The sequence below is a fragment of the Xyrauchen texanus genome, chromosome 2 (assembly GCF_025860055.1).
Source record: "Xyrauchen texanus isolate HMW12.3.18 chromosome 2, RBS_HiC_50CHRs, whole genome shotgun sequence".
Taxonomy (NCBI): Eukaryota; Metazoa; Chordata; class Actinopteri; order Cypriniformes; family Catostomidae; genus Xyrauchen; species Xyrauchen texanus.
Genome location: NC_068277.1, coordinates 59970341 through 59987408, shown reverse-complemented (window position 1 = coordinate 59987408; position 17068 = coordinate 59970341). Strand labels below are relative to the sequence as shown.

General features: G+C 42.2%; 1 protein-coding gene across 1 annotated transcript in view; it reads left to right on the top strand.

Moving 5' to 3' along the window:
• The window catches only part of LOC127658715 (multiple PDZ domain protein), a 125903-nt gene that overhangs the window by 31995 nt on the left and 76840 nt on the right, over positions 1–17068 (top strand). Inside the window, exons 4-8 of the mRNA XM_052148164.1 lie at positions 9249–9359; positions 9542–9681; positions 12971–13184; positions 13503–13631; positions 15287–15475. Coding sequence (XP_052004124.1) covers positions 9249–9359; positions 9542–9681; positions 12971–13184; positions 13503–13631; positions 15287–15475 — 783 coding nt within the window. The remainder of the gene's footprint in view (positions 1–9248; positions 9360–9541; positions 9682–12970; positions 13185–13502; positions 13632–15286; positions 15476–17068) is intronic.

Here is a 17068-nt window from a genome sequence, read left to right as displayed (position 1 = left end):
ACACCTGAACCAGAATTACATGGTTAAAAGTTAGGACAACAACAACAAAATTTTTTTTTAACACTCTATTCATCATAATCAATCAATGGCTCCTGTCAATCTCGAGAGTCTAAAGTTCTGCACCATGGGTTTCTTGAGTTCAGTGTCTTCTGTGGCTGTAAAGTCCCACTCGGGAGAGTCAGTCTCTACCACAACAACCGCATCTCAAGGCTGTGTCTGCTGGAGTAGTCATCTTGTTTTTCCGGCATAGTCGCCTTTCTTCAACAGCCTGCCTCAACTCAGTTTCTCCCTGTTGAGGGCTCTGTCTTGTTCCTGCCTCCACAGATCTATGTCACTGGCAAGCTCCTCCCACCTATCAGCATTCAGGCCAAGTGTTTTAAAGTCATGCTTGCACACATCTCTGAAGTGGAGGTGAGGTCGTCCTATCGCATGCTTTCCTGTGGCTAGCTCCCCACCCAGAACGACTTTTGGGGTCCTTCCATCCTGCATGTGATGTAGATGGGCTAGCCAGCATAGTCGCCAATGCTGGAGAATTGTGTAAAGGCTGATGCATTATGCCTGGGCAAGGACCTCATTGTTTGTTATTCGATCTGTCCACTTGATAGCTTTTTGTGAATATATACAGAATTATTTATGAATAATGTTTTGAGTATTTCATTTGGGGGGGTGTTCTAACTGAACTCAAAATATATGCAAAAACACACATTTAGAAATATTGATGTCCTCTCACAAACAGTAGACTATGCTCTGTGTTGGTGGAGATGGGGTCCGGTTTGTCCCGTTTGGTCTTACATGGTTGTATAAGATCATAGTTAGATCATATACGACTTTACATCTGTCACAGAGATTGGACTTTGGGAATAAAAAACAGCTGTTTGTGATTGGAGTTTGTGCATTTGCTCTGTGAAAAGTTCAAATCTACCAACACTAGATCCTGATGGAAAATTAAAGTAGCCAATAATCATTTGGTGTCTGTTCAAATCCCTAACCCAAAGTATGATCAATTATAATAGTGATGCTTGCCTTAGCCAGCACCACTAAAAACCTCTAGAATTTTGATCTCTTGATGCCTCCACACACTAAAGTGCATGGCTATTTATGCCAACTGGTGGGTCTGGCTTTGTCTTTGTTACTATGGTTACAAGAATGCTGGAATGACAGAGAAAGAGCGAGAGAGAGATACAGAGAGAAAGAGAGAGAGAGAAATGTAGAGAGTGCATGTGTGAAGTGGAGCAGAAGTAATTTCTGAAATGTTGAGGAACCAAACTGACGGCCTAATCCTCTTACACAGGCAGACAAACAAATGCACGCTCTCACAGAGCACACTTAGCTTAGTGCATGTTCAAAGCTTGTGCATGCTTAGCAACCGAGCAGAGAGTAAACGGCTCTTAATCTCAAGGGCCTATGGGAGACGTTTATGAACATTAATGTTTACGGCAGCAGATTGAAACAGTTCCATTAATCCATTGAAGGGCCAAATGAAACTGCAGAAAGAGTCTGTGTCTCCATGACTTTGCCGACACAGCAGATGTGTTTTAATAAATAAGCAGTAAATGAAAAATAAGCATGTTACGGTTGTTTTTGTAACACCTCAGTAGCCTGTTAATGTAGAAAAAAGCACAAACATCAAGATAATCGCAAGGACAGAGCTGTGGAAGTGCGACTGTACGGATCAGTAAAATCTAGCCAGAGAAACACTGGTTTAAAGCCTCTTTAAAATATTTTGTCAGGTGCAGTTTTTATTCCTGTGTTGACTGATTTTTTTTTAAAACCTAAAAATGTACCCTACTGTATGGATACTGTTTACTTTATTAAAACCATGGTTTGCGCATTAAAAACATGGTTACTTAACTTGCTTTTTATACACTGCCTTGCCAGAAACAAGTTGCAAACTTGTAATATTTCACTGGAATGCCTTTAGCTTTGATAACAGTGCGGATTCGTCGTGGTATTGTTTCGACAACCTTATGCAATATTGCAATATTTATTTCCATCCAGTGTTGCATTACTATTTGGCCAAGATCTTGTAATGATGACGGGAGAGTCGAACCACTCTGTGAAGTCTTCTCCAGCACATCCCAAAGACTTTCATTGGGGTCAGGACTCTGTGGTGGCCAATTCATGTGTGAAAATGATTCCTCATGCTCCCTGAACCACTCTTTCACAATTTTAGCCTGATGAATCTTGGCATTGGTAAATGGTCTGCTTATATAGTGCTTTTTTAACCTTAGTGCACTTTACACTGTAACTCATTCATCCATTCACACACACACACACACACACACACACACATACACACACACACACACACACACACACACACACACACACACACACACACACACGCACACACACACACTCACACACACACCAATGATGGCAGGGCTGCCATGCAAAGCGCTAGCTTACCATTGGGAGCAACTTGGGGTTCAGTGTCTTGCCCAAGGACACTTTGGCATGTGGAGTCATGTGGGCCAGGAATCGAACCGCCAACCCTGCAATTAGTGGCCAATCCGCTCTACCACCTGAGCCACAGCCGCCCAATTGTTGTCCTGGAATATGCCTGTGCTGTCTGGAAAGAAAAAAATCCATTGATGGGATAACCTGCTCATTCAGTATATTTAGGCAATCAGCTGACTTTGTTTTATTGCAGCATAATGTTGCTGAGCCTAGACCTGACCAACTGAATCAATCCCAGAACGTAACACTGCCTCCAGAGGCTTGTGTAGTGGGCACTATGCATTACTGGTACATCACTTCATGCGCTTCCCTTCTTATCCTGACACACCCATATCTTTGGGATAAAATAAAGTACATCTAGTAAATCTGGACTCATCAGACCACATGACCTATTTCCATTGCTCCACAGTCCAATCTTTATGCTCTCTAGCAAACTGAAGTTGTTTTTTCTGATTAGCCTCACTGACAAGTGGCTTCTTAAGGCCACACAGCTGTTTAGTCCCAATCCTGTAAGTTCTCATCACATTGTGTGTGTGGAAATGCTCTTACTTTCACTATTAAACATAGCCGTGAGTTCTACTGACGATTTTTTACGATGTGACTTCAAGCATTTAGTGATCTCCAATCATTCAAGATTTCTGACCAATTATCCAATCATAGGCTCTTAAGTACCATAGGCTTTTTTTGGCCAAGCAGTATAGTTAATAAAATATTACTATAGTAAAAACATGATTTCCGCCAAAAAACTGGTTCCCCGTCTGTCGCTCTCTAGACGTTGTGTTGAAGAAGCGGCACTAGGGGTCTCTCTTGAGCGCCGAATATGCCTCTGATCTATGAAAAAAGGCCAATGGGAATTAGGCATACAGTATTTGCATACCCCGCCCCGGACATACGGGTATAAATGTGGGCAAATACATCGAGTTCATTCAGAAATCGTCTTCCTAGCCGATGGTCATGTTGCAGTCAGCTGCGAGTTACACACCTGTTCCTGTTTTCCTCTGACGCTTGCCTGTTGGATTCGACGGCGCATTACAGAGGCTTTCTCCTTCAATGCACGGCAGTGCAGTTTGCCCCTGGGCGCTTCGACAGCGCAAGAAACTTAAAAGATTTATAAAAAGAGTGGTTATCTCTAAAGGAGTTATTTCCTCTAAAAGAGCAAATACGCAGCTGGCGTTGAACGTCCTTTTCAGGACGCGTCTTTATAAAGATGCCCTTCTGCCCCTGCATAGTTTCTGGATGCGGTAAAGTGCTCTCCGCTTCAGATGGCCACAGGCGTTGTCTCATGTGTCTGGGTTGCGATCAAACCGAGGCAGCGTTTGTGGATGGTTCATGTTCTCACTGTAAGAACATGACCATGGCAATGTTGCGGTCGTGGCTTGCTTTCAATCGAAAGCACGCCACTCCAGCCGCCCCCCGCATTGCTCCATGGCCGGGTCCGAGCTCACTCAACAAGGAGTGTTGAATCCTCGTGGGCACTGGCCAGCGGTACCTCCCTGGAAGACAAATGTAGAGCAGCGGGTTTGGGCGACACCTAATACCTTTGAGTCAGTATCGTCCCGTGTCTTCTCAGGTCCGAGCCAGGAGAACTCGGTACACGCTGACGAACTGACCAGGTGGATCGCTTGCGCCTAGTGCCCTTTCCCTCGGTCGAAGTAAAATTGTGCACTTTCTCTCCCAGGAGATTCCATATATTCGGATCCCTGGATGATTCCTCCTTAGCCCTATGGGTCCGCAATTCAGCGGAGGAATTTGCTGACCCAATCCACTACGGGTACTTAATCTACCCGTACTGGTATAGGTGCTCCACAGGGCCGGCCTCCTGTGTGGACTCCTCCTGTGTGTATTTTCCACGGTATGGTCCCCTTGCGAGTGGACCTGCGTCTCCCTTAGGCAGTGCCAGCTGCCCTCCGGTCGCTGTTCTGTAGCAACTCCCCCCTCTTTGAGGCTGGATCTACCACCACGCCGTTTTTTTCACATACGACCTGAGGGACCCATGTGATGTATTTCGCCACTTACCTCCCCGTTGCTGGGCAGGTGTGGTCTCCGCAGGGTCTTTCCCCCTGAAAGAATAGGAAACTGGGTAAGACCCCCTTCCCACGATGCGTGTAAGGGCCCCAGCCGCTGTGCTCTATGCAAGAAACATAGAGAGACAAGAGGCCCGGCTAGGCTCAGCCCGTTCCCAGATGGGCAAGCGTCGCCTTGTTCCCCTGCTTTGGGTAACCAAAAGGGCTCTGATGTCTTTTATGGGGCATTAGGGCAGGGTACGTGCAGCCTGACACAACTGGTCACCTTTGCTATAAATATACCTGCCCGCTCTTGTGTCAGCAGTACACGTACACGGCTCAGCGCATGGCGTGATTTGAATTGGACCCCTAGTGTCACTTCTTCGACACAACGTGGAGAGAGCGACAGATGAGGAACGTCTAGGTTACGCATGTAACCTCCATTCCCTGATGGAGGGAACGAGACGTTGTGTCCTCCCGGCCACGTCGCTGAGCCGAGCCACTGTAGTGACCGGACCATTTCGGCTCCTCAGAAAATTCCTGAACGAAATTGACGTATTTGCCCGTTTTTATACCTTTATGTCCGGGGCGGAGTATGCAAATTTACATTTACATTTACATTTATGCATTTGGCAGATGCTTTTATCCAAAGCGACTTACAGAGCCCTTATTACAGGGACAATCCCCCCGGAGCAACCTGGAGTTAAGTGCCTTGCTCAAGGACACAATGGTGGTGGCTGTGGGGATCGAACCAGCGACCTTCTGATTACCAGATTACCAGTTATGTGCTTTAGACCACTACACCACCACCACTCCGAATGGCAAATACTGTCTTCCTAATTCCCATAGATCAGAGGCATATTCGGCACTCAAGAGAGACCACTAGTGTTGCCTCTTCGACACAACGTCTCATTCCCTCCATCAGGGAACAGAGGTTACATACGTAACCTAGACGTTACTACAGTCTACAATATTACTATAGTAAAACTATTGTTAAAGTATTGTATTTGTATTGTAAAATCATAACTACAAAATAATTTTTATTACCATAGTTTTAGTTTTCCTGTATTATTACTATGGTTTCACTATGAATATCATGGCTAATATACTGTACACCGATCAACCTGCCTAATGTTGTTTAGGTTCCCCTCGTGCCACCAAAAGAGTGCCAACCTGCATCTCAGAATAGCAATCAGAGATGACCACAATTGTACAGAGTGGTTATCTGAGTTACCGTAGACATTGTCAGTTCAAACCAGTCTGGTCATTCTCTGTTAACGTCTCTCATCAAGGCATTTCTGTTCACAGAACTGCTGCTCACTGGAGGTTTATTGTTTTTGGAACCATTATGAGTAAATTCTCTGTTGTGTGTGAAAATCCCAGAAATACTCAAACCAGCCCGTCTGGCACCAACAATCACTCCAAAACACTGAGATCACATTTTTTCCCCATTCTTACGGTTGATTTGAACATTAACTTAAGCTCCTGACCCGGATCTGCATGATTTTAAGGGAAACTATTGCGAGGCAATGGAAACGATTGTGAGGAACGCAGAACTATTGCGAGGATACGAAAAACTTATTGTGAGGGAACGGAAACTATTACAATGGAATGCATAACTTATTGCAAGTGAAAGCAATTTTTTTTTTTAAAGAATATTCCCGCCTTTTATCTGTCTAAGGGGCTCTGTACAATCCTGCCTCCTGACTGTATATAAAATTACGTAATAAGGAATTTTCCTACCTATGGAGCACTTCAGGGTAGAAATACCACCTTAATCTTTTTTGCGAGTTTCAGTCCAAAGGAGTTAGTCAGCGCAGCTCCAGTTGTATAGACAACAAACTGACAGCTTTTGAAAGACAGCTGGACAGAGCAGAGGGTAGGCATCTTGGGATGCATTTAAAGTGTATTTAACTTGCAACCCGGATCTTTTGAAAATTATATGCAAAATGTAATTACTTGCTTCCTTACATGTTTTGCTGCTGTTTCCCAGTGAATTGTCCAGCAAGGGGTGCCAAAAGCGAGTGAAATGGTGTCATAATCAGGTTAAAAACATTTTAAAGGTGTATGCAAGGGCTTTTATGGGTAAAACGCACCTCTTTAACCTATAACTGTTACCTAAGCCTAACCGATGGTGTCCTAAAAGTAAATGCTACATGAAAAGCACTTTTTCAGAAGCAACCTTTTCTTTTTGTGTCACTTATATGATGCTATTGTCTCATGTATCTGCTTGGCTGGTCTCGAGCCTCTGTACTCAGAGTCCAAAGTCCAGCATTTTAACAGGTGAGCTACTGCGCAAACTAATCACATTGGAATAAGTGTGTAAATGTAGGTGGGTCTGTTATACAAGCGTAAAAATTTATTATTTTTCAAATGATGCGTTAGAGTAAAAGTGTTTTGTTATCGTAACATAGCAGTATGATAGTGCAAAAAAAGTGTCTTTATACATTCTTAATTAGCCATTGTACTCAAGATTGTAGTGGAAGTGAATAAAACGCACAGTTGTTGTAGTGTCTCCAGTGTTCATTTCACCATGAAACTGCAGCAAAATGTACAATGCATTATGTAAAACTCAGTTTGCAAAAATGTATTTAAAGGAATGTTCATTCTGTGGGACTAGGTATGCAGATTTATGGCCAGAGATGCTAAAAAACAGTGAAACATGGCGCAGCCACAGGAGAAGCTTCAAATGTGGCTGTCTGACGCATATAAAGATGCAAGGCAAGAACGCTTCCTTTGAAAACAGCTCAAGTGTACTGTATCTCGAACAGATTGCTATGGACTGTAGGCCTGCGATAGGCTCACGTTCAATTATATGGAAATAAACCAAACAATATATTGACTTCTAAAGCCACTTGTTCTATTGTCTATAACAGTGGTTCTCAACCGGGGGGCAGGGACCAGCAAGGGGGCCTCAGCAATCTCCCAATGGGGCCTCAGGATTAATTGAAAATGATATAAAATAAGTGATATTAAAGGGATAGTTCTTCCAAAAGTTTAAATTTCAGGGGCCTGAAATTGTCTTGGTGCTGTTTGCGTTTATTATTTTTTAAAGTAATAGTATGCAGAACATTTTCCTACTCGGGGCCTGGGTATCTCAGCGAGTAAAGGCACTGACTACCACCCCTGGAGTTGCAAGTTCAAATCCAGGGTGTTCTGAGTGACTCCAGCCAGGTCTCCTAAGCAACCAAATTGTCCCTGTTGCTAGGGAGGGTAGAGTCACATGGGGTAACCTCCTCGTGGTGGCTATAATATGGTTCTGGCTCTCGGTGGGGTGCGTGGTGAGTTGTGCGTGGATGCCGTGGAGAATAGAGTGAAGCCTCCACACGCGCTCTAACACACTCAACAAGCCAAGTGATAAGATGCACGGATTGACGGTCTCAGACGCGGAGGCAACTGAGGTTCATGCTCCGCCTCCTGGATTGAGGCCAGTCACTATGCCACCATGAGGACCTAGAGCATATTGGAAATTGGGCATTGCAAAGTGGGGAGAAAATGTTCCAATTCACTAAAAGATATCACTAAATTAAGTGTCTTGAGATATCCCACCGGTCTCTATCACGGCACTAGATTGCGTAAACAGCAACCAAAAATCTCTGTCAAATTCCTTGATAATCAGAATCTTTGACACGCTCTCTGCCTGTCAATCATATTGTGCGTTCTAATAGCAGGAAGCGAGTTTGTAGTCGTTGAAGAAGATCATGCGGGTTTAATGGCATATTCAGTGTCAGTTGAAGGCACTGTTTTGCTACAGTTGTTTTTGACAGCTGAGAGAAGATGCCCTGCTCTTCTTCTCGGTTGCTGTCCCAGCGGTATCTTTGGAGGGGTTGGGTTTGGAAAGTGGTGGTGTGACTCGTGCCTAAATCAGTGGCTAAGCCTGGCTGATGGAAGTTCCAGAGCAGCTAACAACGCTTACAGCACCTTTAAATTGACTCGTCTCATCTCCTTCTCACTTCTGGAGAAGTTCTTCTTCATTCTTCATTCAGGGGTAAAAAGAAGTTGCCGAGCAACAGTTCCAGAACATTCTGACACCCACCACACCGCTGTGGGAGGCGTTTAGAAGAGCATTTTAATATGATGACTCTAAATGTAAAACCTAAATTACTGTGACATTACAATGTGTTATCAATGACTTTGTCTCATTCTATGAGTAGAATTCACACAATTTCACAGTAAAAAAAATGTTGAGCAATAGCAAATGTTTTGTCTTTATTACATCGTGAGTTCATGATGCTAATGCGCTAACGTGCTATACGCGGTCATAATGTGCTGCGGTTACACTCTGTTATTGTAATTTGTGATGACACTGATACTATTGCAAAGATGAGTGTCTAACAGTGTTAATGTGCAGAATAAAGACAAAGATGTCTGAATGGATTTCGCTGCAGATGTCACGAGTGAATGGGCACTTGAGAGTATTTGAGTAGATTTAATTCCTTTTGCAGACTAATTAAACAACAAGAAGATAATCGCATGCTATGTTTTTATTGCTGTGGTCTCATCATGATTATTTATTAATGTGGCAAAAAAGCAGGTTATCTAGCTGGGGAGGGAAATAAAACATTAATTAAGCAGCTGCTGAATTTAATGACAAAGTTGTGTGCACAGATGGCTGGGAGGACAAATGATCACCAGAAATGATCAAAACAAATGAGTTTTCCACACTATCTCAGGACAATTTATAATATTCAGTTGCTGAAGGAAAGAAGTGTGGCTAAATACTTAGAATACACAAAGAGAGGAGTGTAATGTACACTTCCATTATCTTCTCTGTTTCTCCCGCAGACTCCATATATTGACTCAGATCTGAAGGGCGGCCATGACGGGTTCTCAGCGCAGCTCAATGGGCAACCTTCATCTGAAGAATATGAACATATCATCCGCTCAATGGCTCAGGTAAAACACAATCAGTCAATCAATCAAGCAAACAATCAGTCAGAACTCGGAAGAGTGTCCGCAGTAATTCAGACCTCATATTTACTTACTTATACTTATTAACATTGTACTTTTTTTTTTTTGCTTTTGAAAAGCTCATCCAGAAAGCTTTGGATGATTATATGACTGTTTTGTATGTGCAGGGTCGGTACATGACACATATTAACCTGCCAAAGCCGGTATCCGGTGGTTTGGGCTTCAGTGTTGTTGGATTGTGCAGTGAGAACCGTGGAGAACTTGGCATCTTCATTCAGGAGATTCAGGCCGGGAGTGTGGCGGACAGGTCAGAAGTGGAAACATACACACACGTTTACTTTGATAAATAAGGACATACCATAGACTTCTATAATAAAATAAATTGATCAATTGTCACACATTATACATACATTTCTGCATATACATGGTGAAATTATTTATTTTTCACATATCCCAGCTAAGCTGGGGTCAGAGTGCAGGGTCAGCCATGATACGGCGCCTTCTATTGTTTTTAGGAAACTAATTCTACATTTTATAGATTAACAAAAATGGTGTGCTTTTTAAGAAAATATAAAATTATCGGTCTTTGTAAATCCATGTATCAGTCGGTAGGGCTGGGTATCGTTCAAAAATGTTGATATCGTTACCGATACCTTGACTTCGATACCGGTTGCTAAACGTTACTTTTTTCTATACCAATTTTAGGAAATCTGTTTTAACAAAATCAATCTTTGGTTCCCCATCTGTCGCTCACTTTGACGTTGTTTCGAGTGAAGTGACACTAGAGGACTTTCTTGAAGGCCTCGGTTACCTCTGAACTTGAGAAAAGGCCAATGAGAATTTGGCAGACAGAATTTACATGTCCCTCCCCCGGACATATGGGTATAAATGGAGGGAATCATGCCTCTGTTCATTCAGATTTCTTCTTCGGAGCCGAGCGATTGTCCGATCAGTGAACTGAGGTCACTTACTGTTCCACTCATCTCTGCAGATCATATGCTGTTGGATCTATGGCGCATACCAGCAGCTTTCTCCTTCTCTGCATGGCAGTGCAGCTTTGCCCCTGGGTGCTTCGACAGCACTGCTAAATGAGAATATTTTTGTAAAAAAGTTTATTTTCTGTAAAAGAGCAATACACAGCTGGTGTTGAACGTCCTTTTTTAGGATGCGTCTTTATAAAGATGCCCTTCCGCCCCTGTGTAGTTCCTGGATGTGGTCGATGACTCTCTGCTCCTGACAGTCACAGGCCGTGATCACACTGAGGCAGCATTTGTGGATGGTTCATGTTCGCACTGCGAGAACCTAACCATGGCAACGTTGCGGTCGCGGCTTTCCTTCTTAAAGAGGAACGCCACTCCAGCCACCCCCCGCGTCACTCCTTCTTCCCACGGGATTGAGGCTGACCCGGCTGGCGATGGAGGTGATTTGGGGATGCAAAAATGATCGTCCCCTTAGTGCCCCTTGCACGTAGCTTGGATGCGTGGCTCTCACTTCCCAACCCATCGCACTGGCTGGCCAGGACCATCCAAATCGGCTATGTGATTCAGTTCACCAGGCCCCCACCCCCTATCGCCGGCGTCCGCTTTACCTCGGCGCGGCGAAAATGCCAACACCCTACGTGGGTAAATCGCAACCCTCTTACTCAAAGACGCGATAGAGCCTGTCCCTCCAGCTGAGATGAAGAAGGGTTCCTACAGCCCTTACTTCATTATACCCAAGAAAGGCGGCGGCTTACAACCGATCTTGGACTTGCGAGTTATCAAACAGACCTTACACAAACTCACGTTCAAAATGCTCACGCAAAGACACATTCCGACATCTCTATCTTGCCTCAACACCGACCCTTCCTACGGTTTGCATTCGACGGCTAGGCGTATCAGTACAAGGTCCTCCCCTTCGGCATACGTCCCCTTGCATCTTCACCAAGTTCGCAGAGGCAGCCCTTTCCCCGCTAAGGGAAGTGGGCATCCGCATACTCAACTACCTCGACGAATGGCTCATCTTAGCTCACTCTCGAGAGTCACTCTGCACCCACAGTGACCAGGTGCTCAGGCACCTCAGCCGTCTAGGGCTTCAGGTCAACTGTGAATACTCTTTTCTCGGCATAGAGTTAGACTCAATGTCAATGACAGAGCGCCTCACCAACAAGCGCATGCAGTCGGTGCTAAAATCCCTCACCTTATTCAAGCCAGGCACAGTGGTTCCTCTAAAACAATTCCAGAGGCTCCTGGGGCATATGGCATCGTCTGCGGCATGAGACCGCTTCAGCACTGGCTTCAGACTCTAGTCCCGAGATGGGCATGGTGCAGCGGCACGTACCATATGTACATCACCCCCGCTTGCTGCAAGACTATGTTTTCTGCGGACAGGAGTCCCCCTACAGCGTTCCTGATGTGTTCTGGTCACTACAGACGCCTCCAAACAGCCTTTTCTCAAGTTCAGAGATAACGGAGGCCTTCAAGAAAGTTGTCGCTTCATTCGACACGTTTTGTTCACTCCATCAGGGAACGGAGTTTACAACAGTAACCTAGACGTTTTATTTCTTCAGTTTGTTGACTTTTTTACAGATTCAAAGACTCATCTCCTGACCCTTCTGGTCTCTTCATGCCAGGTTCAGCAGGGGCAGAGGCTATAACATTAATGTGAATGGAAAAAAACTAAGACAAGAAAGCTAAACTGTTAATTAAGCCTAAGGATATGTACGGTTTAACAAGATATGGTTTAATGTACGTTAAACTTGATTAGTTACTGTCGACCTTAAAGCATTTTTTAGCTAGATGTCTATAGCCATATAACCATACAATATCTAACATTATGTAGGTCCCAATTTATAGGACTATGTCACCTCACACAGAAATGTTAATTTAACTTGTACACAAGCATGTACCACTACAAATTAGCTGATTTTGTTTGTTGGATTGTTTGATAAACATTAACCTTACCTGTCGGTGTCCCAGTCATTGCACCGCTGCATTCATCAGTAGTTTTAAAGGAAGCTCTGTGGCAGGACGCTGAGAGGATGACTGCACCAGCTCGTTCTTGCTGTCGAAGACAGAGCAATTAACCCCTTAGGTATCGAAATTTGGTACCGAACGACAATTTTCCGATACTCGATTGTTTAGAGGCAATTCGATTGGTGCGTAAAATGAATCGAACTCGATACCCAGCCCTATCAGTCAGTCTTTGCATATTAAATTAAGAATCCAAAATCGAAAAAAAACATTTTTGAAAACACGAAATCGACTTGTGCCATTATTCCTTTACAAATCCATTTTTTTTTTAAATAAATTAGCAAATTATTTTTAATTCTTTTGATTTTATGCTCAAGTTAAAAGTAGGAAGAAAGAAAAATGGGTACATTTTGATTGTTTGATTTTCAATGTAAAAAGAAAGAAAGGGAAATTGAAAAAAATACTAATTTTACATGCACATGTGCGTGGACCTGAAACGCCTCTTTCTTCAGATTGGTCGACCCGCACTGTCGTCTATCATTTACTCACCGTCATGCCATACAATGTGTATGACTTTCTTTCATCTGCTGAACATGAATATCTCAGCTCTGAGCTGATCTCTGAACAGTATGATCTGCATTCTAGTGATGGTAAACTGAAAGAGGGAGATCAGATCTTGGCAATTAATGGTCAGCTTCTGGATCAGAGGGTCAGTCACCAGCAGGCCATTGCACTATTGCAGAGAGCATCAGACCACATGAAAATCACTGTCGCCCGTGGGCCCATACCACAGCTGTCCAGCCCAGTGGTGTCCAGAACCCCCAGTGCTGCAAGCACCCTTTCAGCACACTCCAGTGCGGTGAGAGTCAATGCACACACTCAAACTTGGACACTACAAAAGTCTACTGTTAAATTAAGCTGTTTATTTTTTATATACCATACCCCCATGCAGAAACATTTTAGATTCTAATTAAGACATTGTTTTGTAATTGTGAAGTTTTTCAGTCCTCAAAAGTTGGTTTTACTGTATTTTAAGGATATTTTCATGAAGTTGAAGTACATACTGTTTGTCTGTTTATAAATGGCCTTTTTTATGTATCCATTTGTTCTATGTGAAAATTCTTTCATGAGGCAATTATATATATATATTTGTATGTGTGCACTTTTGTCTTTCTAGACCCACTGGACTCACATGGAGACGATCGAGCTGGTGAACGATGGAACTGGTTTGGGTTTCGGGATTGTTGGCGGTAAAACCACCGGAGTCATTGTCAAAACCATCTTACCTGGAGGCATCGCTGATCAGGTGTGCTTGCTCAGTGGAATTTAGATCAAGCACATTTGAACCTTTATGGACCCAATAGTCCCTTTTTATGCAGCAGTACAATCCCCTGACCAGAAGGTCACCTGTCCATTGACATGACTGCGTCTGCTGTCTGGCTTTAAGCGTGTTGGCAATTTGGGGTTGTTATCCAGTTTACTTGCTGATCCAGGAGGTGATAAGCTAAATGCTAATGGCATTCAGTACTTTGATTACCATATTTAAGATGGCACTCCAAGTTACTTCAAAGAATACCATTCTATATTAACCTTTTAAGCTCTGAAGGTGTTTTTAAAGATTTCCTGTTTCAGTGGCATACCCAAAATTAAAGGCTTACAAAACTCTACAAAAAACAAAACAAAAAATAACAACAAAGAGGGTCAAATGTTTGGTATCATTTTAACAAAAACTTTTCAATTTCTTTAATCATATATAGATAATGATAACTTATGAGAATCTCAGCCTAAGGAACTGCTGAAAAATCACAAAAAACTTCTGCCAGAAATGTTTTTTCTTATTTTTCTGATTAGACTTTATATAACTCAGGGTGTAAATAAGATAGCTTCGAAAAACTGATTTTGTTTTGTTCCCATTAATTTCACCTGTAACTGAGTAAAAGTTTATGTTGATACGACAAAGTAATCAAAAGTTATAGCATTACAAAAATTATTTATCTTAGTGTTCAAAAGTTTCTCCAAACCAATAAAACATAATAATTGTACTTAAGAACTAATTACACATACAAATACAACTAAGACTAAAGGTATGCTCTCTCTTCAAAGCATGCAGGCATGTGGATTCTCATTCTGTGTCATTTGAGTCATCATTGAGTCTGTTTCATGTATTTGGTCCCATCTCCTGGTGGTCATATGTAATTAGAGTAAACAATCCTCTCTGCCCATATTTGGATGACTTCCACCTCTTGCTGCAGCAATCTGAATCCTAATACAATTGGTTTAGCATTCCATGAAGCTGGACAATGTACTATATCAATGTACCAAGTCATCTGATCCAGGAAAGCTAATGTGTTTTTAGCCAGATATCACAATATGTGCTGTGAACACATTGTGCTTCGTGTTGATTATCTAATGATCTATGCATCCAATTATTGTGTGTGGACTCATTTTAATGGGAATACCCTCTAAGTAATGGTATATGATATTATTGTTGTAACTATTGTAGTTATAAGTGAAATCTCGGCTTATAATCAACATCTGTTCACATGTAACATGTATGTCAAAGAAATTTACTTCGCTATGTGAGTAGAACATATAGGCTTGTTGTATTCTACTCTTTAGCCCTATTTGGACACGATTAGTTTTCTAAACGACATTTGAGTTACAATTATTATCACCCGATGCCTGAGATTTAATGTACTGCTTCGGACAGGACTAAAGATCTCCATGTTTATTACAGAGGTGGGAGTGTCTGTTTTCTAGATGTGGTACAGAAGGTTAAACACATAATTTAGGTGATATAATTAAAGTATTTTTTAAACTTAATCAGTTTAAATTAAAAAATACTTAGAATGTAAAAAATGTATTTTGAAAATGAAAATGAAATCTGATGGAGCAAGAGAAAATGCATTTTAAGAACAATAAATATCAATAAAATAAAAAATTCTCTCTGCCTGGTTCCAGGATGGTCGTTTACATAGTGGGGATCACATCCTGCGGATCGGTGATACGAATCTGTTCGGTCTGAGCAGTGATCAGGTTGCTCAGGTCCTGAAACAGTGTGGCAACAGAATCCGACTGCTCATCAGCCGCGCGACGGTGGACGACACTATGCCCGTTATTGCCCCCCTGCCAACCGTCACTGAGCAACAGGTTTCTACAAATGCATATTCATCAGACTGAAAAATGTATGAAATATGTGAGATTTTGAAATGCAGATTTGTTTGTTTTGTGGTAACAGAACCACCCCTCAAATTGAAATTCATATTTCAATCTCTGAATTATTTAATTGTTGAGATCTCTGAAACTCTAGAGGAGACACTTTGAGAGATTACTGGGGTCTTTTTTCAGGAGAAACATTTTAGAGACTTATGCCAATGTCTCCATTGTGTGCTACATTTAATCTCATTGCTGTCTAGATGAAACAACATTATACATATTAAAGAGATCTCATTTGTTATTTTGCTTTCCAATGCGCAGGCATAAACTTATTTTTAATTTGGCTCATTCATCATCAAACAGGCAGGGAGACTCGCAGCGTTCTGAGCTGTCGTCCATTTTAATGGCATCATGATTGTCTGTGCAGAAAAGAATTTAAAACTCCATCAATACTAAAGAAAACTCTTCATGTATTAGTTTTACTCAGGGCTACTTATTCATGCTTCTGAGGCCTGTCTCACAGAGCGAGCTGAACAAACTCAGAATTTTAGAGTAGGTTTCAGGTTGACAAAACCAGACAGATCAAAACCGGTTCAGATTGGGTTCAGAGGTATCACAATGATCACTATAAACCATCTCTGTCAATGTGGAGATTGATCCTGAGTTCATGATTAATCCTAAACCCTACCGTAATGTAATGTAATACTATTTGTTAAGGTGGTGTTACACCTTAAAAATAGAATGTAACAAAAAGATGCGGGGCAAGATTACTGACAGCTCAGTATGTAAAAAGACGACAAACTCCAGAGTTCACAATACTGATAACCATGAATTCTCTGCTCCAGAAGCGGGGAACCAGGGAAACAGAGTCAACACATGCCTATGTATAGGCCTCTTACATGCCTATAAGAGTGCCCATGAACAAGGTGGCTATAGCTCCTGCATATCCGTCTCCCGTCGCACACCTCAGCCATGGTTCATTCGATTTATATAGGATGGAACACACTGTGCACAGGTGCGCACTATCAATAATCAGCTCCATTGGCCACAACACACCTTAGAGCAATAAAGAGAGAGAGAGAGAGAGAGAGACAACACACACACACACAAACCATATACTTCATGCACACAAACGATATGGCCGAGTGGGACGTGACAGGTGGAAACAATCTAAAATGATCAATTAAAGGAATTAAATGGACCCACTTTATGTTAGGTGTCTTTAACCACTATGTACTTAAACATTTGCTACAATGTTCTTATTATGTACATACGTGTGGTTGCATTGCACGTTTAAAGTACTTGCATTTAATTATATATGTAGTTACACTGTTAACCTTACCCCTAACCCTTATCCTAACCTTAACCTCAGTAGCAGCAAATGTAAATCTTGTGAGAATTTTGCAGAACAACATGTAGTTACACAATAAATACATTGTATAATATGTATTTTAAGATTAGCACATAGTAGTTCAAGACACCTAATATAAAGAGGGACCAGTTAAAGTAATTTAAAAAATGATTCAAAGTAAGGTCTGGGAAAATGGGAAGATGGTATACATATGACATATACTCATTGACCACTTT